Genomic DNA, 23,648 nt, shown 5'->3' with positions numbered 1-23,648 from the left:
TTAGTTTGGATTATCTTCCCACTCCTATCACATTCCTCCTCACACTATCCCTTTGGCTAAACCTTGACTTCCTCCTAGCTGTGTCTGTTGAGGGGATTTTGCTGTTGGGTCTTTTGTTCTGAGACTGCTTGAGTTTTTTATGTGGTCTGCTGCTTTCTTTGAATTAGGGGCCTTTTGGTCATAAAAGCTAATGAGGATTACAATAAATGTGCCCCAGTGTGCAGGATCTAGTCCTTTTATCCCTTCAGAGGAAATTAATGCAAACTCTTGGACTGGAGGAAGAATCAGCACTGACGACACAGAAACATACCTTTGTGAACAACAAAACAGGTTCTGCACTTTTCCTGGGTATATATCTAGGCATGTGGATTATCTTTTTGGACCTCAAATGGGATCAGTAAGCTTCTGAGGGACAGAAGCTTTTAAATCCCATTGTGATTGGGAGGAGAACTTTCTTAGGCATGATCTGTGTGTGCTTTGTTCCTTGAGAAGTTCTTCCCAAAGCGGTGGATGGCTGAAGGGGTCCCACCAGCTGAGCGCTGCATTGCTGCTGCTGTAAAGGATGGACCTCCAGAAAGGTGGATCCACTTACGGCGTCTCCTGGCCGTGTTGAGAGCTAGCACCAACTAAATCAGATGCTAACACATGCTCTTTAGGTCTGATGGACCTATCTGGTGCTTGGGGTTTTTTAAGCTAGATGACATTTTGTAGTCAGGTGTTGAAATGTTGCTTTTGGATTCTTTCGGGCGGTGAACTTTTGTAGTCCCTCGGTGTCTTGCATATGTGAAGTCACTGTGACGTGCTCCCCCTTCCTTTTGGACTGGAATGAGTCCTTGGGCTCTTTCCATGCCTCTGCTAATCAGCATTTTAAAATGTCCATGGTGTAGAGGACCAGATATTTCTGTGCAACCCAATACCTATATGCAGGAGATGCACTTGAGGAGTGGGGGCTGAAGAAGTGCTTGGCCCAGGCTGGAAATTGTTTTGTAGTTAGCTGCGTGAGGATATACAGAGTCTGCACACCCTCTCTCTGTATGGAAGGGAATGTGCAGCTCATATGGTGGTGGTGGTGAATTCAGCACACGGATATCTGATTTCCTGGCAGGTCTGACACTGGGAGTATCTGAACCGCTGCCTGTCCCAAGGAAGAGGGGGTCGGTGTGACCCATGCTCAGCCAGCGCTCATCCAAGCCCTGTAATGTGAGCCCCTAACCTGCAGACAGATTTACCAGCCCTGAATAATGTCTCTTGTGCTGGGAGATCTTATCTCCCTAATGGCCTGCAAGAGGGTAGGAACCAGGAGGAGTAAATATGGCTCTTGCTTTTGCTTCCTCTGCATTTTGTGGGACAGCTGATTTGTTCTTGCTCTGCCTGGTGTCTTTGTTACTGCTTTTGAAGGACTGAGCCAGATTGTGAGAGTTTTAGGAATGTGTGACAGTTTAATTTGCTCCTACATTCTTGTTTTCCCCTCCAAATACTCTTTCCCTTTTTTCTGGACAAGTAAAAAGAAAGGAGCTGCTTGCTGTGTCCTGAAGCCCCAGTAGAGTGAAACCACTGTAAGAAACAGAGAGAGGAACCATCGTCTACCATCCTTCAACAGAAATGGGCAGGCACCGTCTTGACCAAAAGAGGACTTCATAGAATGGTTTGGGTTGGAAGGGACCTCCAAAGGTCACCTAGCCCCCCTCCCCTGCAGTAAGCAGGGACATCCTTCACTGGATCAGGTTGCCCAGAGCCTTGTCAAATCTGACCTTGAATATCTTCATCTTCATTTTGCATCCGTACCCAGAGGTCCCAGCTGAATGGGCACCCCACCAGCATGTGAGACTGCCTGCCTAGACATACCAGTGCTGCAGAGACATAGCAAGTTGATGTCTGATTCCTGAGGCATTTGAGCTGGGTGGTGGGAAGGGGCATTGCTCAATAAACAGGTGCCAAAAAGCAGGGGTTTCTCATCTCCCTTTGGGATAAATAACTTGGGGTTGTGATTTATAAGTGATACCATCTGCCCAAGAAACTTTCTGTTCTGTGGCTGGGGTGGAATTGTGTCTTGTGGGGTTCATGTGGCAGAACTGAAGGGCAGTCTTACCAAAACCCACCAGTGTGTCTCAAGGCAGACCAGCACTCGGTGTCACTGTCGTGTATTGTTGGCTGGCTGTGGGGAAAGAGTGCTCTGGTAGAAGGCACTGAGCTTTCTGCCTCAGTGGGCTGGCTTGAATTTTGTGCATAGCTTGGCCATGCCTTACAGATGTGTGTTCAAGCCTGTCCATCCCATCAGTCTGTCCTATCCTGTCCTCCAACACCAGTAAACAATCTCCAGTATGAAGAAAAAGACAGAGTGCTGCAGGTAATCTTTGAAAAGAAAAAAAAGAGTTAAGAAAAAAATGAGACTTGTAGGAAAGAAAGTGTTGAGTGAAAGGCTGTCTTGTTAGAAGATGGATGTGCTCTCCAGAGGGGCTAATTTAGACATGAAGGAAATATATGTGGAGCTGATTGCTGGCCAGGTGCCCATCACTGAAGGGCACCAGAGGCTGCAATGCCAGGCAGCCCTGGTAGTGCTGGCACTTCAGCCCATGATGGTTGGGTTGTATGAATTATCTCTCTGCCTCCCAGCTAATTTTATCCTGTTGATTTTTCATGAATCATTTCCCATCTCTCTGGGTTAGAAATTAAAGTGGAAGTTCACTAGCCAGAATAGCCACATCTGCTGTTTAGAAAGTAGTGTCTGGGGCTTGCTTCCTGCCCGCCCCCGCACCTTCCCTTGCCTTTTCTAGCTCCCTGAACCTTGGTGTTGCTAGCCCAGGGAAGTTTTTAGGTTGGGCAACCTGCACAAGCTCAGGGATCCTCTGGACGTGCATGAGCTCATGGTGGGTGGCCAGATGACGTGGGTGCTGAGTGCTCTGTGGCCAGGTCCCAAGTGTGTGTGAGGCTGGTGGGACCTGAGCTTGATCTTGAATTTCCCAAGTGTACCTCATAAAACATGAAAAGCACTCAAGTGTCTTTTCCCTCTCCCAGCACAGCAGAAGAGCAGGAGAGCTGTGGTAGCCCAGCCTGCTGCATGCTTACCGGGCTTCCTCACTTCGGCTTTTTTGTCTGTTTACAGAGGAGGTCATTTGGGCAATAAATTCATATCTCTGCTTTCTGTAAGAGCATCTTGTCTGATTAAAAACTTCACTTTTTAAAGGCTCCTTCCCTTTGTTGAGCTGTGTGTGCTTGATGGCCGTTAAGGCTGCCATCTGGGACAGCAGCAGGGAAAGGATAAGTTGATTATCCAAAAGTTGATCCCTCTAAATAGGGCTGCAGAGACTTGTGTAGGAGTTGTGTAGCATGGGAGCTGTGGGTTAGCAAAGCTTTGCTGGCGGCTGCACTTAGAAAGGAGCATGCTCCCTTGAAACAAGGTGAGCAGTAGATAAGCAAGAGGAGGTCTCCAGCTTGCTGATGTTCATTTTTAATCAGTCTTGGTGGATCACAGCACATCCAGGAGGCTGGAAGAGTGCTTGTATTGGGATGGCTCTGAAAATTGCCATGGCATGGCCCCGGAAGCATGGCACTAGTCCTGGGTAAAGATAAAAATAACTCATGCTTGAGAGTCTGGTGTTATGGAAGGTGTCTTGTACTTCTCAAAGAACAAAATCTGAGTGCTTTAAGAAGATTAACATTGGTTTGAAGGGAGAGCTATGGATGGGATGTGCCTGGGTGTCTCAGGCAGTTAACACAGTGCATGAGAACCCAATTAATGCCTAATGCCAAAGAATATCAATAAAATGAGTGGCTTAGGAAGTGAAGGCAGGGACTGAGAGAGAGTCAGCATCCAGTAAATAAAGCAAAGTGCCAGTATAAACAGTAAGGAGGGCGAAGGATACGCCAAGCTAAAGGACAGTATTAGCACACTAATAAATCAACTGTTTGTGGATTAACCTGAAGGTGAGTGTAGAAAATGGCTTTTCAGCGGCAAAAGATCCGGGCTCCGGCGTTGCCGCCTTTAGAGGAGGGGAACAAATAATCCTGCTATTTTAAGCTGGAGCTTGATAGTTTTACACAAGAGTCTCTCTGCAACATGATCTATGAAGACTGCATTTTCAAAGAGGGAGCCTCGCTCAGCCTTCCCTTCAATGAAGGGAGAAGCCGGTTCAGCTTCACGCTGGCTCAGCGAGGCAGAAGGAAACGTGACTCACCACTGGCGCAAGGCGCAGATGAGACAGATGTGGTGAATTGTGGCCCTTGCTAGGGGCAGGATGGACCACTGCAGTTCGTTGGGTGAGTGGAGCCATTGAAACAAAATCATTCTCATGCAGGAGAGTGGAGAGTTACAGCCCTGGAAAGCCATGTCCTGAACATGATCTGCAAAGGGGGATGAGCAGGCGGCTCCGGGGAGATTTCTCTGCCAGGTCTGAGCTGGAAAAGGCTGCTGGGTTTGGACACACAAATGGGGAGGTAATGAATCAGGGTGAGGAGGTAGCTTTGTGTCTGTAACCCTTACGTTTACTTCAAGGCTCTGTCTTACATCAGTGTGGCTTTCTGCTGCCAGCTTCTTGAAGGAATGTAGAGAAAATTGGAAGAGTTATGCAGAAGGATGACAAAAAGTGCTGGAAAGCTGAGAAGATCCTTCGTGGGTATACAGGCAGGGCTGTGGTTTTATTCAGTGCTTGTCACTACTGCCATCCAGACACCTTTCAGTAGTGCCTCCAGGAGCAAGGCTTACATCTGCCTCTCAGTTGTACTCTGTCCTTAGGGAGAAAAATGGTGGTGGAACAGCATCTTGTCTTAGTACTAGGGGTTTGTGTCTGTTTAACTTTATAAATGTAGGTATATATTTATGTTGAAGAAGCCAAAGGCAAAGTCCTGACCAAAGATGGTGAGGTTTGCTCCAGCCGTGAACCTGGAAAGCAATTCTTTCCGTTTGCTCCAAGCGGTGCCCCAACATGCCAGGTATTTCAGCCTTTCCCACCAGGCTGCTGGGTCCTTTGAAAGAACTGGTGTCCAGAACTAGAGGAGTTCACATACAGCTCATCTGTGATGGGGATTAACTGCTAAAATGAACTTTTTAGAATAAACCTTTATTTAGAATAAACCAAACCAGGTTGGAAGAGACCTTCAAGATCATCACGTCCAACCCATCAACCAATCCAACACCATCTAAACAACTAACCCATGGCACCAAGCACCCCATCAAGTCTCCTCCTAAACACCTCCAAAGACAGCAACTCCACCACCTCCCTGGGCAGCCCATTCCAATGGGCAATCACTCTCTCTGTGTAAAACTTCCTCCTGACCTCCAGCCTGAACCTCCCCTGGCACAGCCTGAGACTGTGTCCTCTTGTTCTGGTGCTGGCTGCCTGGGAGAAGAGACCAACCTCTGCCTGTCTACAAACCTCCCTGTCTACAAACCTCCTTCAGGTAGTTGTAGAGAGCAATAAGGTCACCCCTGAGCCTCCTCTTCTCCAGGCTAAACAATCCCAGCTCCCTCAGCCTCTCCTCATGGGGCTTGTGTTCCAAACCCCTCACCAACTTTGTTGCCCTTCTCTGGACACCTTCCAGCAAATCAACCTCCTTCCCAAACTGAGGGGCCCAGAACTGGACACAGTACTCGAGGTGTGGCCTAACCAGTGCAGTGTACAGGGGCAGAATGACCTCCCTGCTCCTGCTGGCCACACTACCTGGTGAAGTGTTTGCTTCTCTTCTCCTTGTTAGACTCCAATGGAGATCTTACCCTGTTTGTAGGCATGGGGTATCCAGGGGATCAGTCAGGTTGATGCAGTACTCATTTCTACCCTTAAACTGTGAATGTGTGAAATGGCTGAATACAGCACAACATTGAGAGTGCCAGTTTAAGGGACTTACTTTTAATATAGATTTTAAAATGCAAGTCACATTCTTCCAGCTGCAGTGAGGAGCTGCCTTGGCTCCACAGCATACTATGCAGTTTCAAAGGCTTTCAGGCTCCATGGGAGCTGTACGTGGTCAGCACCCTGCTGTGCTGAGTCCCTTGATATCAAGAAGTTGCACCACATAATGCCTGGTTTGCAGGGGCTTGGGCTGAGCCAAGGGTCTGAGATCAACAAAGGACAAATGCTCCCAAATGACCATAATGCAGATCCTGTAAAGTCAACAGCATTTTCCACCCTCCCTGGAAGCCACCATCAGATTCAGGGATTATTTCCAGAGAGTCTTTTCCATCTTCTCCTTCTGAAACACATCCTGAAGTGCACCAGGTTGGAAGGAAGGGACTTCAAGGATCATCTGGTGCAGGCTTTCTTGAGAAAAGCACTACCTAGACCAGATGGGGCAGCACCCTGTCGAGCTGACTCTTCCAAGTGCCCAGTGTTGGGGACACATGTGGTGATGACATGTTGTGTCAGTGAACCATGCAGGAGTGACACTGTGAGGCATCTGCCATCTGCTTGAAATGGAAGATGGGACACGCCCTATCCACAGCCTGTCTGCAGTTGAGATGACACTGAGAACTTGGTGTGGTGGCACCCCAGTGCTGTGTGGTCTAACTCAAAGCAGCTTGGTTTAGGACCCTCCTGGCCCCCAAATGAGCTCCTTGGGACCCCTGAAGTTGCCCTTCCAGTGCCCCCCATTCCCTCCCAGTCTCCCCCAGTGCCTCCCAGACCCTGCCAATTGCTACGAGTCGCTCCTAATCCACCTCAAGGGCCAGGGGGAACTCAAAGCAGCTTGGTTTAGGACCCTCCTGCCCCCCAAATGAGCTCCTCAGGACCCCTGATGCTGCCCTTTCAGTAACTCCCAGTTGCTCCCAGTGCCTCCCAGTCCCTTTCAGTGGTTCCCAGTCCCCCGCAGTGTCTCCCAGTTGCCCCCAGTGCAACTTGGTTTACTCTCCCTGCTGTAAAACAGGTTTAAGTCCTATGGTTTTGAAGCTTGCTCCCTAAGCTGCAACCAAACTGGTGGTGCTTCCTTGTATCTTTCTTGTAGTCCTGACCTCCTTCAGTGTTGCCAGAATTCAGAACTCAAAGGAAGTGTTTCATACTTGTGATGAATTTAAGGCTGCTGGCTGTAGTGGAGTGATTGACAACGATACAAAGCAGTCCCAGTGGCAACCTATGCTGCTCCAATCCTGCATCATCCATGCCCCCTAATTTGCACTGACTGAGTTTGAATTTGTGAGTGCCCCAGCTTGTCTCGGGCTGCACTCAGCCATGCTCTGTGACTGCTGGGGAAGAGCCCTGGCCTTCAAGCTGCAAGGCAGGTCATCAGGTCTTGCCCTGCCACAGCTTCAGGGACAGCTTCACCTATGGGAACATCATACCTCAGGTGGGGAAGCTTCAGCCAGTGCTGTGGCAAACACCAAGGTGAAAGCAGTCTTGCTGGTAGGACACAGGGTTGGTGTCTGTCTGTGGGCTGTGGTCCTCCTCCAAGCAAACTGGTTCTCCCTCACATTTTGTGGGGCCTCTTGGTATTTGTATTGACTGCGCAGTGAGCTGCTACTTCAGCAAGTGGCTTGAAATGGTTGGCATGGCCAGGGACCTTGGAAAGTGAATGCACCTCGAGGGAAACACTTAGCCTGGGTCTTGTGTGGCTGTTTGGGGTTCAGCTGGGAGCCTTGAATGCTGTGCTTTATTCCCCCTGCTCAGCTCCTCAGTAGCTGACTGTTCTGGGTGACTATTTCTGGTAATAATATGCAACTGTAGAAGGCGGCATAGGAATTCAAGTCCATCTTTCACCATGGGCCTGCACTTCCACAAGCTAGGCAAGAGCTTTCTTAAGAGGGGATGACCTCCCTAAGGCCAGCAGCGAGGAACTGAGGGAAGGAGCTGTGTGCTGAGCAGGGGATGGATTCCTGTATGGCTCTTTCACATGCAAGAATGTCCCCAGCTGGGAAATGTGCCAGTAAAATGTAAAATTAAAGCTCTGTTTTGGAGGCTGATGCAGGCAGATAAGAGTTGTGGCTGTTAACTAACGACTACAAGAGGGGCAGTGATAAAGGCGGCGTGCTTGGGGACAGGAATTTGCAGGTTTGTTCATGCTTAACCCTATTCAGATGTTGTTGCCTGCATTAGAGATCAACAACTCAGATGTTCTGGTGTTTTCTGCTTCCCTGACTGTGAGCAACAGGGAAGAGCCACTGGAGAGCTCAACATGTCCCATGCAGAAGTGTGCCAGGGCCTTGCCTTCTTTGTAAAGAGAACAAGAGAGGTTATGTGGCACTGCCCATGAGCCTGGGCAGGAGCAGTCACAATGGTGTCCTGAGCCTGCTGAAGCACATGGTACCTTTTACCATGACTCCCTTTGCTATCCAGAGAACTTAGTGTTATCTCCAAACAGAAGCTGGATCTACATGCCATGTCTCTTGCCTAGGGGTTGTCCTCTGTGACATGCTGCTAGGACTGTACTCAGCACCAGGGAGACTGCGTCTCAGGCACTGTGTCCGGGTTTGGGCACTGCAGGATAAGAAGGGCATTGAGCTGCTGGAGCAGGTACAGAGGAGGGCAGCAAAGCTGGTGAGGGGTTTGGAGAGCATGTCTTATGAGGAGAGGCTGAGGGAGCTGGGATTGTTTAGCCTGAAGAAGAGTCTGAGAGGAGACCTTACTGCAGCTACCTGAAAGGAGGATGCAATGAAGCCGGTTTTGGCCTCTTCTCCTAAGTAACTAACAACAGGATGAGGTCATGGCCTTAAGATGCACTGGGGCAGAGTAAGATTGGATATTAGGAACAATTTCTTTACTGCAGGAGTGGTCAGGTATTGGAACAGGCTGCCCAGGAAAGTGGTGGAGTCACCATCCCTGGAGGTATTCAAGAAAAGTGTGGATGTGGCACTTCAGGACAGGGTTTAATGGTCATGGAGGTGTTGGGTAGGTGGTTGGGCTTGATGATCTTACAAGTTCCTTCTAACCTTAATATTCCTGTGGCTTTGGTCTAGGCACACTGACTCTGGGAGGTCTAGCTGTCCTCATAGGCAGAGGGAGACAACCATGGGAGGCCAAACACCTCCTCAAAGATGGAAGCCCTGAGCTGGGGCGGGGAGGGTGTTGCCTCTGTGCAAGGTGCTGCTCGGTCAGCACAGGAGTGCTGCACAGGAATGTTGCTGATAAGTTGGAGGGAGTTCAGGGAGGAGAGGGCTGTATAATGTACAGGAAAATGAGGAGCTCCACGTGTAAAATGAACACTAGGTTTCTTCTGGGGTTTGTTGTTGTTGTTGTAGGGATGCTGTAGTTCAACGAGGAGCTCTCTTAAGGAAGCATTGTGGCCTGCCTTGTGCAGAAGGTTGCACTGCACTGTGGCAGGGTCTCTCTCCTGCTCTGTAAGGGAGGGATCTCCACAGGGGAAGAGCAGCAAAGGAAAAGCCATTGTCTCTTCAGAGACAGATGTCTGCACCTTTTCCTGCTGAAGCCTCGGGGGTTGTGGGTGTTGTAACTCCAGCTGCTCAGGCTGCCAGGCTTCCAGAACGGGTGGGTTTTCTGGCAGAAAGCAGCAGCCCCACAGCCAACATCCACAACCAGCTCCAGGCCAGCACCCATCTCTTCTTGGGTTTTAACATTGCCCCCCTTTCCCAGCTGCTGCTTTTCCCCTCCTGAGCTGCTTTACTGAAGGCTTTTCAGGAGAGTCTTCTCCTCTGAGAAGAGCAAGTAGCCACAGGTGGTGGTGGGGGGATAGGTCTGGAGATCTTCCCTCTCTGGGAGTAAAGGCCAGGGGCTCAGCCCCTCCTTGCCCATGATACCACCTTCCTTCCTTCTGACTGACTGTGGTATCTCTGAAAGAAAACATCTCTTGTTGTAGGCATTTTGTAAAGGCCTAAAAGCACCTGTGTGTGCTTGCAGGTCTCTAGTTGAACGTATGCTGGGGCTTTGCTCTCAGAGCACTATGTGAATATTAACTCATGCTTCCTTGGTACAGGCTCAATAAAGGTCTTTCAGGCTACATGTTGGCATGTGAGGAGCTGGGCTGGGAAAATTATTCATTTGTCCTCTTGGCACAAAGAGGAGCCGTGGTGGCTGGAAATAGCATTCCTTCCTGCTGTGAACACACACCAGGCTCCCATGGTGCTCAGACCCTTACAAGCGTGTCTGCAATTAGAAAATTCCTCTCTGCAGGGGTTTGTGACCTCAGAACACTAATTCTGGGGTGCCCAGAGTCATGATGGAGATGGACTCTTCCACCAGCTCCCCAGACAGAAGAGATTTAATAAGTACTGAGACACTGTGAGCATGCAGCTTAGCAGAGCATGCCAAGAGGCAGGGCACTTGGGACGGGGATCCCAGGAGGGGACTGTGAGGGGAGCAGCTCTGAGTCTCTCTGGTTCTGTATAGTGTCTGAGAACAGCCAGTTTGTATGCCTTGGAGGAAGTCTGAAGGTGAATGCAGTGAAGGAATAGAATAGAATAGAATAGAATAGAATAGAATAGAATAGAATAGAATAGAATAGAATAGAATAGAATAGAATAGAAGTAACCAGGTTGGAAAAGCCCTTTGAGATTGAGTCCAACCTATCACCCAACACCATCTGATCAACTAACCACCAAGCACCAAATAAGCAGCAAGCACCCCATCCAGGCTCTTCCTAAACACCTCCAGTGATGATGACTCCACCACATCCCTGGGCAGCACATTCCAAAGGCCAATCTCTCTTTCTGTGAAGAACTTCCTCCTAACATCCAGACTAAGAGACAAAGCTTTGCTTTATTCCTTGTCTCAAGATGGGATGCCCTGAAGCTTCATGGCCCTTCCAAAAATCCTAATTAAACCAGTTCCAAATTATCATTACTTTCCTTATCAGTATTTACTCTTCAGCACAGCCCCATGCTGGGGGAGGAGAGAAGTTATCATTTTGAAGCTTGCCATCCTTAGATATCATTAAGCGGTTCCTGGCTCTTGGTTAGACTGAGGGAGAAGCATTTGTACTACAGCAGCTTGCATGCCAGAAGGGTGGTGTTAGCTCAGCCCTGGTCATCACAAGGCTCAGGAAGATTGAGAGCATGACTTGAGCAGTTTTGGTGGAGTTTGGCAAGATGCTGTAGGCACTTGCTTGTTTGTCAGAGGGGTCCAGAGCACACAGAAAGCTCCTTCTGCCAGGGGTGTAGTACACTGTGCTCTGTTCCACATGGATGCTAGCATATGTTATATCCCTGTATTCAGCACTGGTTAGGCCACACCTTGAGTCCTGTGTCCAGTTCTGGGCTCCTCAATTTAAGAAAAACATTGAGACTCTTGAATGTGTCCAGAGAAGGGCAAGGAGGCTGGGGAGGGGTCTGGAGCACAGCCCTGTGAGCAGAGGCTGAGGGAGCTGGGTTTGTTTAGCCTGGAGAAAAGGAGGCTCAGGGGAGACCTTCTTGCTGTCTACAACTACCTGAAGGGAGGTTGTCCCCAGGAGGGGGTTGGTCTCTTCTCCCAGGCAACCAGCACCAGAACAAGAGGACACAGTCTCAAGCTGTGCCAGGGGAGGTTTAGGCTGGAGGTGAGGAGAAAGTTGTTAGCCGTTGGAATATGCTGCCCAGGGAGGTGGTGGAGTCACCATCCCTGGAGGTTTTTAGGAAGAGCCTGGATGAGGCTCACATACACAGCAGACACATGTCCCTGGAGGTGTTCAAGAGGGGATTGGACGTGGCACTTGGTGCCATGGTTTAGTAGTCATGAGGTGTTGGGTGACAGGTTGGACTTGATGATCTTTGAGATCTTTTCCAACCTTATTGATGCTATGATTCTATGATCCCTGGTTCCCATCATGGCCTAGTGGTCCTCTTTCTTGTTGTTCTGTCCCCAATGACCTGCTCAGAGGTAGCGGTGCTCTGTGTTTCCATAAAATCCCGCCCATCAGTCTTGAATTCCATGTGTAATGTTTTTAATGGGTGTCTTGGAGCATGCTTCACATTCCCTGTGCCTCAGGTTGCTCCGTGGTGTCTCTTACTCTTCATCTGACCTGCAACTGAACTGCTCTTGCCTCCTCAGCACAGGAAGGGGTTTCCACCTACATGCACATGTAGGTGCCTCATGGCAGTGGCTCTTGGTGCCAGGAGTGCAGGCTGCATCCCAGCCTGTGGGTGGAAACTTGTGCTTTTCTGGCCACTCAATTCTCTCCTTCTTGCCTTCATTCTTTTTCAGAACATGAGTGAAAACTTGAAGGACTGTTTGATCCAGACCCAGACTTCCTTAGGGGAGATGGTGACAATAAAAACAGAGGCCTGCTCTCCACACCGGGACCAGGAGTATGGACAGCCTTGGTAGGTGGCTGAGCTTTGCTCTGATGTACTCTGGCCCCCTTCTCTCTACCTGTACTCTTAGCTTAAACTTGGTTTAGAGGAATATACTTCTCAAAGTTCCAAACTTAATAAAACCCTCCCTTGTGAGGTCTGCCTTGTGTGACAGTGGTGACTCATGTACTGGGCATGTGTCTGCTGTGTATGTGAGTTCAGTTCGGGCCTTGTGGTGCTGGTGATGCCTTGCCTTTGAGCAGCACTTTTCCTGGGCTCTAGCAGTGCCATGCTGCCTCTCTGCTGGTGTAAGTCTCCTCTACAACACTCCTGCCTCATGTGCTGTTTGTGGAGTTGCTCTGGCTGAAGCCGCTACCTGCTGTAGGTTTTAGACTCAGATACCAGCTTTTGACAGGCTGGGTGGCAAGTTGGGTCATTTCTGTGCTGCAGGTGTGGGGACTAAGAGAGTTGGTCAGACACTGTTGCCTCTGGTTCTTTCTGTGTGGAGTCCCAATTTCATGGTTGTAGGTTAATGTTCTCTCTCTTTTGCTCCCTCTCCAGCTCTGGAAGGCCTGACGCGCAGTCCATGGAGGTGGAGTCCAAGAAACTGAAAGGGAAACGGGATTTGATCATGACCAAGAGCTTTCAGCAAGTGGATTTCTGGTGTAAGTATCTTGTGGGTGAGGGGAAAATCAACACTGCTGCTTGTGTAGACTTTGGTCTTTCCTAGTTGGTGACCTGCTGCTGTGGGGTGGGAAGCAGGGAATCAAAAGGCTAGAGCCAAATTTGTGTTGTCCTGAAAGGACCAGCACATTTGATAGGGAAGCTGTTACACAGAAGCAGCTTGTCCATCATGGGGTGATATAGTGGTAGGGAGGTGGGTGGGAAGCATGCTGGAGACATGAAAGTGAGAACTGGGAAGCCCCGAGAGAACAAAATACAAAGGCTCACTGCAAAGGGAGTATTGCACAGATGACAGCTCTTTGCCCTCCATGTTCTGGGAAAGGAAACTGGTGCCAGTTATGTTGGCATACCTACAGAATATCACATTGTAGGCCTGAGCTCCTGACTGGGACTTGGCAGGTGCCTGGGTGGTGCCTCTCTCCCAAGCAGAGAATGAATGTTGCATGGTGAGCGTGATTGCTTTCAGGGAGGTATGGTTTAGTTCCCTTCTGGTATGTGGGGAATCAAACCTTCTCACTTGAAGACATTGCTGCTGGCCAGGGATGTGTGGGGAGACCCCAACCTCTGTCTCTGCAGACAGTGCTGGGGCCTTTCCCTGTGTGTGTGGTTGTTGATGGCGAATCTGTGAGGGGCACTAGGGCTCATGCAAGCGTTGGTTGGGTGTGGGTTGAAGCAGAGGCCTTGTTGAGAGATGTGTGGTGGAGCAAGTGAGCAACTGGTGAAGCATCTGCCTGCACGGGGCCTGGGCTTTGGGGAGGGGACTCAGGTAGGCCCTGCGAGGACGGGGAGCTGCGGTGCGCTGTCCTGTGAGCCTGTGCAGGCATCCATGCCACCTGCCCAGCCTCACCCCTGCTTCCCTCGCTCTGCAGTCTGTGAGTCCTGCCAGGAGTACTTCGTGGATGAGTGCCCGAACCATGGCCCGCCAGTGTTCGTGTCGGACACCCCCGTGCCCGTGGGCATCCCTGATCGGGCAGCGCTGACCATCCCACCTGGCATGGAGGTGGTGAAGGAGCCCAGTGGGGAGAACGACGTGCGCTGCGTGAACGAGGTGATCCCCAAAGGTCACATCTTCGGGCCCTACGAGGGGCAGATCTCTAGCCAGGACAAGTCTGCAGGATTCTTCTCGTGGCTGGTGAGTGGTGTGGCTCCCCAGCAAAGTGACAGCCCAGCCATGCAGCTCAGAGATGGGGGGACTCTACAGAGTTTGGAAGGCACCTCCAGAGATTGTTTGGTCCAACCCCCCTGCCAGAGCAGGATCACCTAGGGTAGGCCACACAGGAACACATCCAGGCTGGCTTTAAAGTCTTCAGCGGAGACTCCACAACCTCTCTGGGCAGCCTGTTCCAGGGCTCCATTACCCTCACTGTAAAGTTAATCCTCATGTTGTGGTGGAATCCAGCTTATATCCATTCTTCCTTGTCCCATTACTGGGTGCCACTGAAAAGAGCCTGTCCCCTTCCTCTTGGCATCCACCCCTCAGATATTTACAGACATTGAAAAGATCCCCTCTCAGTCTCTTTTCCAGACTGAACAGTGCCAGTTCTCTCAGTCTTTCTTTATAGGAGAGATATTTAAGTCCCTGTGGTGAAGAGGTTATTAAATGTATGAATATGAAATATGAATTATGAAAATATTATTTTTATTAATTACCAAACTATTAATAACCGGTGAATCACTAACTTGTATACATGTTCTAGTGCACATTTGTGAAATACATTCCATAAGTGGCTCAGTGTTATGATTAGAACTTAATTGAGCTAGTTACAGACTATTTCTATATTTATATAACAAAGGGTGCAGTTCCGCCGCTTGGCCACTAGATGGCGACTCGGCGGGACGCGGGTGGCTCCTGGCTATATACAGCAGTATTATAATCTTTCTATACGTCAGCGATTACTCTGCTAGACGCAGATACTTTGAGCTGAGTGCTAGTGGATGGAAAGCACGTGGAAGGTACTCTGTAGCTGTTGTTTGTAGCAAGGTAGGGGTCCGGCAGACTACTGGCGCTGGACTGGTTCTTAGGCGAGTTGGACGGCGGCGTTGGGTTACTGTCTCCTCTCTCCACAGCAGTGGAGAGGGAATAATGGAACCTGGGCTTAGCTCAGAAGCAGGTTCCCTTCAGGACTCGGTTGATTCCCTCCAGACAACAGGGATAGGTCCTGGTCGGGGTCGGCCTGTGGGGTCGGCCCTCGGGAGTTGGCTCGCACGACAGGGCAAGGCGACGGTTGCCGGTAGGCGGGCTCGGAGGACACGGCAGCAGGCAAAGCTACGGGGTTGGCCCAACCACGGCAATTCTCGGGGCTGATGCAAACAGCCTTGGAGAGAGAATGCAGCTGCGTTAGGCAGCGGATTCTCGTTTACTGAGCTTAAAGGAGCAGCGGGACACTCGGAGTGGTCCCGGGTTGGGTGCAGTATAGGCACGAACAGTGCTTTAGTCTTCCCTGAGATTCACAGGGCTCAGAGCGGCACACGTGGTGGCTCCTCTCCCACTATGGCGGGGCTAGGCATATGTGGACTCGGTCTTGATCAAGTCCTTTCTCCCCGGCAGCTGGGCAGATCTTACCCTCAGGGGTTGGTCCAGTTCCCTGGTGGCACGGTGGGCTCTCCCGGTCGGTATGACTGGCTGTAGTGATGCTGGGCTCCTCAGGCTCAGCAAAGGTCCTCCCTCTGTGGAGATGATCCTCACAATTGCTTCTCATGACGCAGAGGCTTTCAGTATGTGTGCATGTATGATAAAAGCTAACAACAATAAGCTCAATGGCAGAGGCTGCAGCTCGAGAGTTGCTCTCTCGAGCAAGCACAGAGATGAAGTGAAAGAGGGGGCAACTTGTTTACCAACTGGGGTGATACTTATAGATTCCTCGAGGCTGGGTTCGACCAATGGGCACTCTCATAAACAACTGGCTTCAGCCTATAGAAAGCCTGAAGCTAGGATTATGCCATACTTGGTATTTGCACGAGCACTGCATGTGCTGGGTGCGTGCTGGCCTGGCTAATGCCTTGGCTTTTGTCTTCCTCCTGAAGGAGGGGGAATCTTGTCCACATGCTGGGACAAGATTCAACATCTGGGCATATTGTGCCTTCACCACAGTCCCTTAATCATCCTTGTAGGTCCACAGGCCTGTGGAGTCAGACCTTGGCCATCTTCCCCTTTCTCTGAAGATCTGATAACCCAGCAGGCAAACACTGGCCTCTTGTAATTATTAGCAGCTTAAGAGTATAGATTCATGAAAGGAGACCATGTGCCATGGCACAGTTCACTGCTATGGGAAGCAGAGCTTGCTTCTCCTTTCCCCCTTGCTGTATTCTTCCATCCCCACTCAACCTCTAGGGCTCCTGCAGTAGATTTCTCTGCTTTGGTTTTTATTTTGAGGATAGAAGAAAGATAGAGCTCGCTTATGGACCTGCAGCATTCTTTCTGAGCCTGCTTGGGCAGAGCAGGTGGCCCAAGAGGCCAGGCAAGAGGAGGTCCAATCCTCAGAAAGTGATCTACATGCAGACTTCAGCACCAAAACCTGTCTCTTTTTCCCCTAGTACTACAGACCGTGGCTGGCCCATGAGACAGAGATGTCACTAGGTCAGTGGATAGTAGTTACCAAGAGAAATGAGACGTGGGACTTGCATTGTAGGTGGGGGAACAAAAACAGAGAGCAGCTACTGCTGCGAAATACTGCTAAGGGTTTTCTGTCTGTAAAACAAATGTGTGTCTGAGCCCTCTCCTGAAGGAGAAGTCAATCTTCTATACCTCAGGATTGGGGAGAGTCATGTCAGCTGCACCTATGGTTTCTTTATCTGTGGGAAGGTGCCTCCAAGTCAGTTCAGAGCAGCTTCCACACTCATCCAGGACAGCAGCGTGTGGCACTGTGGGGAGCTGAGGTTCATGGCATAGAGTGTCATGTCCTAACTTCATAGAACTGATAAGGTTGGAAAAGACCTCAAAGATCATCAAGTCCAACCTCTCACCCAACACCTCATGACTACTAAACCATGGCACCAAGTGCCACGTCCAATCCCCTCTTGAACATCTCCAGGGATGGTGACTCTACCACCTCCCTGGGCAGCACGTTCCAATGGCTAACAACTCTCTGTGAAGAACTTTCTCCTCACCTCCAGCCTAAACTTCCCCTGCCACAGCTTGAGACTGTGTCGTCTTGTTTTGGTGCTGATTGCCTGGGAGAAGAGACCAACGCCCTCCTGGCTACAAGCTCCCTTCAGGTAGTTGTAGACAGCAGTAAGGTCTCCCCTGAGCCTCCTCTTCTCCAGGCTAAACAATCCCAGCTCCCTCAGCCTCTAAGGCTGGAACTGAAGCAGTGATTGGAGAGGCACAGAGCTTGTCCTGACGTGCTGCATCTGCTCTCTTGCTCCGCAGATCGTTGATAAGAACAACCGCTACAAATCCATTGATGGGACGGATGAAACCAAAGCAAACTGGATGAGGTGAGTCCAACTCTCTTCTGCTTTCCATTTTGGGGCTCTTCCACAGAGAGGCCATCAGATGCTCCTTGTTGATTTGTGTGGCAGGAAACCAAACCAAAACGCCACAACCTCTTCGGTGAAGGGAGTGCTTGTGCCCTTTCAGCATCTGTCATGATGGGAATCCTGTGGAGTCAGATCCAATGAAAGGGCCTTAAGAGGCTGCGTCTGGAGGGTGGCTGTTGTCTGGAATGAGGACAAATGATAAAGATGATCCTATTTATCCACTCTTAGAAGTGCTGGCAGGCCTCACTCTGGGTTTATTTTGGTTTTCACATTGTGTTTCAATATTTGCAAAATGCTTTGCGTTATCTTCAAGGTAAAGTTTGATTCTGTTTGGGGGTTCTTGTCCCTTCCCATTTGACAGACACTGAAGGAGTGCTTGGTTTGTTTTCTTTCTGGGCTTGCCTTGAAACAACTGTCTGTGGTGGCTGTCAATGGTAGAGTCAGCTTTGCTGTGTGAGGAGAAACCAGTTCCTGCTGCTCCAAGGGACAGCAGAAATGGTGCCTGTGCTTGTGCTCCCCCTGCTGGCACCAGCACCCCGAGCAGGGGGAAGACCCAAATTCCAGTCAGGAATGGGGCTGGTACCGGTTTGTTAGCTGCACCGATAAGGGGACGTGTTCAACCATGCTGCAGTGCTGCTCCTCTTGGCATATGCCTGCAAAATAGGTCACTCCTGAGGCCTCCCAAGGTGGAGCCAAAGCACCCAAGTGCCTCGTGGGAGTGATGAGTCACTGTGTTCCCTGTGTGAAGCCACACACTGCTGCCTTCTGAGGCCCTGGTGCATAGGCCTGCTGTCAGGGGTGGGTTTTGGACATGGTTGCTGTCAAGAAGGCTTTATCATACAAGAGTAAAGCAGCATGGGAATTAACTGGTCTGTCGGCCTGGGTGTCTGGAGTTCTCAGTTCCACTCTCTGTGGGGAGAGTGCGAAGTGCAGCCAGATGCAGGCTGACCTAGCTGATCCAATCTGGTTGCATCACTTTTGCTCTATTTGACTCTCAACTTGGAGAGCAGTTGTTCTGACATTTATGTTTGTAAAGTTCAGCAAAGGATCTAATTTTTCTGTAAGAATCCCAGCTGATGCAGCTCCTCACTGCTGCATGAGAGTACGTGTTAGGCCTGGGCTGAGGCTGGGAACACTCCAAACAAAAGCAGTGGACAGATAGGTAGGAGGACATAGATATTGAAATAAAGAATGCCAAGTTCAAAAATCAGAGTGAGATTCTGTGCTTAGATCTGGCTCTTTTTTGTGATCTGGGTGATAGTGAAGCTAAGGGAAAACAGTCTTGGAAAGCAAAAACCCCATGATGAACTTCTCTTCCTGCTGCCATGGACATAATCTTGATGTCTGTATTTAAATAGGCACTACTCATAGTGTCAGCACCAAAGAATTTGTATTTGCCATGGTTAAGACTCCAGATGAGTGTGGCCTGTGCTGTTCTGTAGAGCCCTGAAAGGTGAGAAGGCTGTAGTGGTGTGGAAAGGGGTTGCTTGCAGCTCTCCTGGGGAACGGTGTGTCCAAGGTCTTGTTTGGGTTACACCACTGTTGCTGAGCTTTCTGGTTTTACTCTGGAGAATTGCTTTGCATAGCAGTGTTACACAGAGTCTGACAGTTCAGGTGGAGGTGGTGGTCTTCAAAAAGCCTTGGCTGGGTCTGATAGCTGCTTTCAGACAGAGGTGAAGTTCATCCCCTGCACTGGGACCTGTCCTGTCAGGGAGCCATACTCGAGGAGGCTGTAGCCAGCACGTTCGTTCTTCGTCTTTCAGATGGTGCTCTTTGCCATCACTCACAGATGGAGTGCTTTGTAAAGCAGATCAACTCGCCCTCTGGCTAGGTGGGTATGGGGTGGGGAGGCCAGCTTGGGCTGCCTCCTCTCTCCTTGTGGATCTGGCTGTTGTATTTTGTTGCCCCACTGCCATGTCCGAGTCCGTTGTCCTGCTCCCACTGAGGACAATGTGTGCCGTGCAGCACTTGCTGGTTTCACTCAGGGCACTGAGTTAGGGAGGAAGTAGCACCAGATGGCATGGCCATGGTGACATCCTCTTGCCCTTTCCCTCTTCAGACAGTCAAGACAGCTCCTGATGCTGGAAGCATGTTCTCCTAAGCTGCCTGCTGGCACTCTTCACCTCTGTCCAGGGTAAAGCTCTGCTGTTTCCAGTACTTCATGAAACTCCATGGCTTTGACCTGCAGGGATCTCTGCAAACTTCTTCCTCTGTTGTTGCTTTCCTGGGGACTCTTAACACAGATCATGGCAAAATTTGAGTGAAATTGGTGCTTTCTTGGGCACAAACCATAAATTGCTGCTGGTGGAAGCACTTGGGGATTTTGAGGGATAGTGCAGAACCAACCCTTGTTCCTGGCGACTTCTGAGGAAATTCTGTTCCTCAGTTTTGGGAGACCCCTGAAAAATAAGTGGGTCTGACCAGGAAGCATCCCTCTGTGTATGCATCACTTGGCCCAGGCTGAGATGCAGGATGGAAAGTACCAGCAAACTGCTGTTGCTGAACTGAATTGGAATGCCTCCTGTGTGAGGTCTCCAGGTTAGTGTGGGCATTTCTAGTCTGTGTCCCTTCTTACACCTGTGCCTGGGTTCTCAGACCTGGCACAGGTCAAACTCATCTTTCCCCTCAGTCCGTGGGAAAAGGCTGGTGCAAGACTTCCTCACTCCTTTCTCCTTTGCTGCCTTCACTGCCCCCTCTCCTCACCAAAGACAGTTACAAAGAGGTCACAGAGAGCAAAGCTGTTCTGTAAGTCTTCCTTACAATGGAGATGTCTCAGATTTGATCTTCATACAATGTCAAAGCTTGGAAGGGAGCTCTGGTCAGGTGCTCCAATGGCTGACTCAAAGCAGGACCAACTTATATCAGTCAATCTTGTAAGAACTGAGAAGCCACTTTGACTTCAGAGGACCTTTTAACAATAAAAATGCTTTTAAAAAGGGTTACTCTGCCTGCCCATGTGAAGGGGAGGAGGGGGAGGAAAAGCCACCAGCCTGTGGTGCACAACTCATGTTGGCAAACTCTCTAAACTGCCTCTGTTCCCTCACAGCAAGTGGAGCAAATGTTCTTACCCCTTACAGACTGTCATTTATGCAGAGCAAAGGGATCCTAAAGTCCTGCAGGACTGTCATCCCCGTTAAAAAACAATGCTTCAGAGCTCTGGAAAAATGTCTTGGAGGCCGAGAAGAGAGCAGTTGGTTCATATCTTTGTGGGGTGGTCCTTAAGTGCCACTGCTCACGTGCTTGACGGTGTCACATGTGTTTTTCAAGCTGTACTGACTTGTGCTCCAAGACTGACCTGGGCTGAGGTGTGAATTTACAAACCTACAGCTGGAGCTCCTCTGGAAGTTGCTCAAACCCACATAGCATCCCCAGAGAGGTACTTTAAATATCAGTGACTGCTCCCAGGGGTATCCTGCATGCTGGAGGAAATGCATGAGGGGAAAAAAGATCCCTCTGGCAGTTACAGTGTCTGTGTTTTTATGAGGAGGAGGAGGAGGTTAATGTGCCTGCTGGGAAGCCAGCAGTAATTGAATTTGTGATTAAAACTGGCCAGAACTCATTACTCCTTGTGTAGTGAGTTCGCTGGTGGAATGCTTAAGTTACCTTAGCTAGTTTTGATCCAAGTCATGCTGGAGCAAACAAGAGGTAACACTGAAATCTGAACATCCAGGTCTACCACAGATTGTCCTAAGCTCTTGTGGATCCCAGATACGCTGTCTGGGAAGGCTGTAGTTGCCCATCAGTGCAGCCTGGCTGGTGGCAGAAGCCATGGATTTGGCAGAGAGGCAGCTTTGAGCTGCTCTGAGGGACTTGTCCTCTGCCAGCCTCACCCTAACCCAGAGCCATCTTCCAGAATCCTGTTAGTCCTTGCCGCCGAGCAGCCTCTCGGTGGAGGTTTGTTTCCGCCATCGGGAGGCACTGCTGATACTGTTGTGGGTACCTGCAGAAGAGTGCATGTGAAGCACAGGTTTGCTGGATGGGCTCAAGGTTCCACCTGGCCTTTGCCCTTCTCCCAGTGTGCAGCTGGGAGAACTCCTGTTTTCCTTTGCAGTTTGGGTTGTTCTTTTTCCCGTTGAGGTCAGGGTAACAAGTGCTCTGCTGGCTCTCTATTGATTCATTACCATCTTCCCCACATGTTCATTCTGTCCCTCCGTAAATGAAGCTCCACCATGCGGTACCTCAAGGATGCATTTATGAGTGTCCAAGTGAAATGCATCTGTGCACTTAGCTTCCAGCTATCCCTCTATATGGCCTGGATTTGAGAAGCATTTCCTATTGGTTTCCCATCTTAAACCAAGGTTAGCAGCCTCTGACACTGATAGAGGGCGCCAATGTCTGAGGCTCATTAAACAGCAGTGACACAGCAGTAAGGAGAAACTCAGACCACATCTTTGACAAGGGTCACCCTTTCTTTCTGTAAACTTTTCTTGGTCTGCAGCAGTTCACCAGCACTTTTCCCATGAGGGCAGCCCAAGCCACCTCTTCTGCTTGGTCACAGCAATGCTGGAAGGAACTCTGGAAGGTGCCAGCAGAGCCATCACAGACATGGGGCATGTGGGAAACATGCCGAGGCCTTTGCCTAGACCAGCGTTTCAGAAAGCACTTTGAGGTAGCTCAGGCCTGCCCATGAGACAGAGCATTCAGCCAAGGATTTAGGTTTAAATGTAGGTGTAGCTATCCCAGCCAGGATTTATTCCCCTGTCATTGCAGAGATGCCAACAGTATGTTCCAATAAAATGAAACCAAAGATGCTGTCTGCCATTAATAGCATCTTTGCTTTCATTTCATTTGGGACCATAAGCAGGAAGAAAACCAACACAGATGGAAGCCGATAGCTTTTCCCTGCCATGGTGTCACACCAGGCTTCCAGTTGTTCAGTGTCCTAACCTTAAGATGTCTTCTTCTGTGTTACACCTTCATAGCCTTTTCAAACAGGAACTTGTAGGCTCGGAAGTGGCAGCTTTTGGGGGGGCAGTTGATAGTAACACTGAAGTCTTCTCCTTCAGATGAGTGTTGTGTTCTCCATGCCGTTGGAGATTTCTGTCTGATAACTTCCTTTTCAATTACAAAGACCTACGTGGTATGAGCACCAAAACAGCTGACCCTTTCCAAAGAAGTTTCCAGCATCCCTGGGGTTAGCTGTCTGAGGAGGTGTTAGAGGAGCCTTTTTGTAAGATGTGGCACTGGAGTAACCATTCTGTAGCATTCTCTGCTCCAATGCACATCAAGGCATACAAAGTTCTCCCAGCAGTTTTGCTCTTCCTTGGCCTCTGGCCTTTCCCTTGTTCTTCTGCATGCCTATGCCCAGATTATTGCCCTGTCTCCACTGCCACCTTGTTCACGTACATGTTGGCAGTCTGATTTCTCTGCTACCTTCTGGGGTCCCCCAACCCCAATAAAAAAGCCACAGTTGGGACTAATGGTTTGTTTCTTTTTAAAGTTTCCTTCAGCTGTGGCTAGAAAAAGTAACACAGAGCTTGGACAAAGCTACTCATTCTCAGGGTGGCTTCCTCTTCTTCTCAATGGGCTGAAGCCACAACTTGTTTGTTTGAGGCACCAGGAGCGGGGTGCAGGCTCCTGTCAACAGAACTGTCTGCAAAGCCAAGTCAGGAAGAAGTAGTGGGTGGCCTCACTCCTTTTGAGAACAATGGGCAACCATTGCTGGGTGAGACAAGAGCTTGCTGTGAAGCAGAAGAATGGTGGATGTGCAGCACCCCTGGTGCTGAGGTTACCTTTTCCTTGGGAAAAGTGAGTTGCAGAATGGTTTGGGTTGGAAGGGACTTCGAAGACCATCTAGTTCCATCCCCCCTGGTATTGTCAGGGACACTTTGCACTAGCCTAGGTTGCTCAAGGCATCATCCATCCTGGCCTTGAACACCTTCAGGGAGGGGTCATCCACAACCTCCCTGGGCAACCTGTTCCAGTGTCTCCCCACCTTAACTTCTTCCTAATCTCTAGTCTCAGTCTCCCTTATTCCAGCTTCAGTACGTTCCCTCTTGCCCTATTACTACAAGGCCTTGTAATAAATCCCTCCCCAGCTTTACTGTACCCCCCTTCAGGTGCTGGAAGACCCATATAAGGTCTTCCCAGACCCTTCTCTTCTTCAGGCAGAGCAGCCCCGACCTTGCCTGTGAGTCTAGTTGTGATCTCCCTGCCCTGAAAAGAACGCAAACTGATGTCATCTCTGCACGACATCCTGCAAGTTTTGATGGTGAGGGTGGTGGGAAAGAGTCTGTTGTGTGTTGTGCCAGGCAGAGGACAAGAGGTGCTTCAGTCCTCTCTATTTCCTCAAGAACCTATTTTTGAGTGATGTCACCTTAGAAGCCAATTCATCAAGGTGTTT

At 49.8% G+C, this 23,648-nt stretch overlaps 1 protein-coding gene across 5 annotated transcripts in view; it reads left to right on the top strand.

Annotated features, from left to right (window-relative positions):
- PRDM11 (PR/SET domain 11) overlaps positions 1-23,648 on the top strand; it is a 53,931-nt gene that overhangs the window by 5,879 nt on the left and 24,404 nt on the right. For all 5 annotated transcript variants that reach the window (XR_010990167.1, XM_068161599.1, XM_068161596.1 and 2 more), the window contains exons 2-5: positions 12,054-12,172; positions 12,704-12,807; positions 13,696-13,958; positions 17,196-17,263. Coding sequence is in view for 4 of the 5 variants with exons in the window: in XM_068161599.1 (XP_068017700.1) it covers positions 12,057-12,172; positions 12,704-12,807; positions 13,696-13,958; positions 17,196-17,263 (551 nt within the window). In the remaining variant the exon portion in view is untranslated. The remainder of the gene's footprint in view (positions 1-12,053; positions 12,173-12,703; positions 12,808-13,695; positions 13,959-17,195; positions 17,264-23,648) is intronic.

Source organism: Melanerpes formicivorus, unplaced genomic scaffold, assembly GCF_026170545.1.
Source record: "Melanerpes formicivorus ecotype bairdi unplaced genomic scaffold, bMelFor1.0.p_v2 SCAF_58, whole genome shotgun sequence".
NCBI classification, from domain to species: domain Eukaryota; kingdom Metazoa; phylum Chordata; class Aves; order Piciformes; family Picidae; genus Melanerpes; species Melanerpes formicivorus.
The sequence above is the reverse complement of the archived record's forward strand: the minus strand, read 5'-3'. Positions and strand labels throughout refer to the sequence as shown.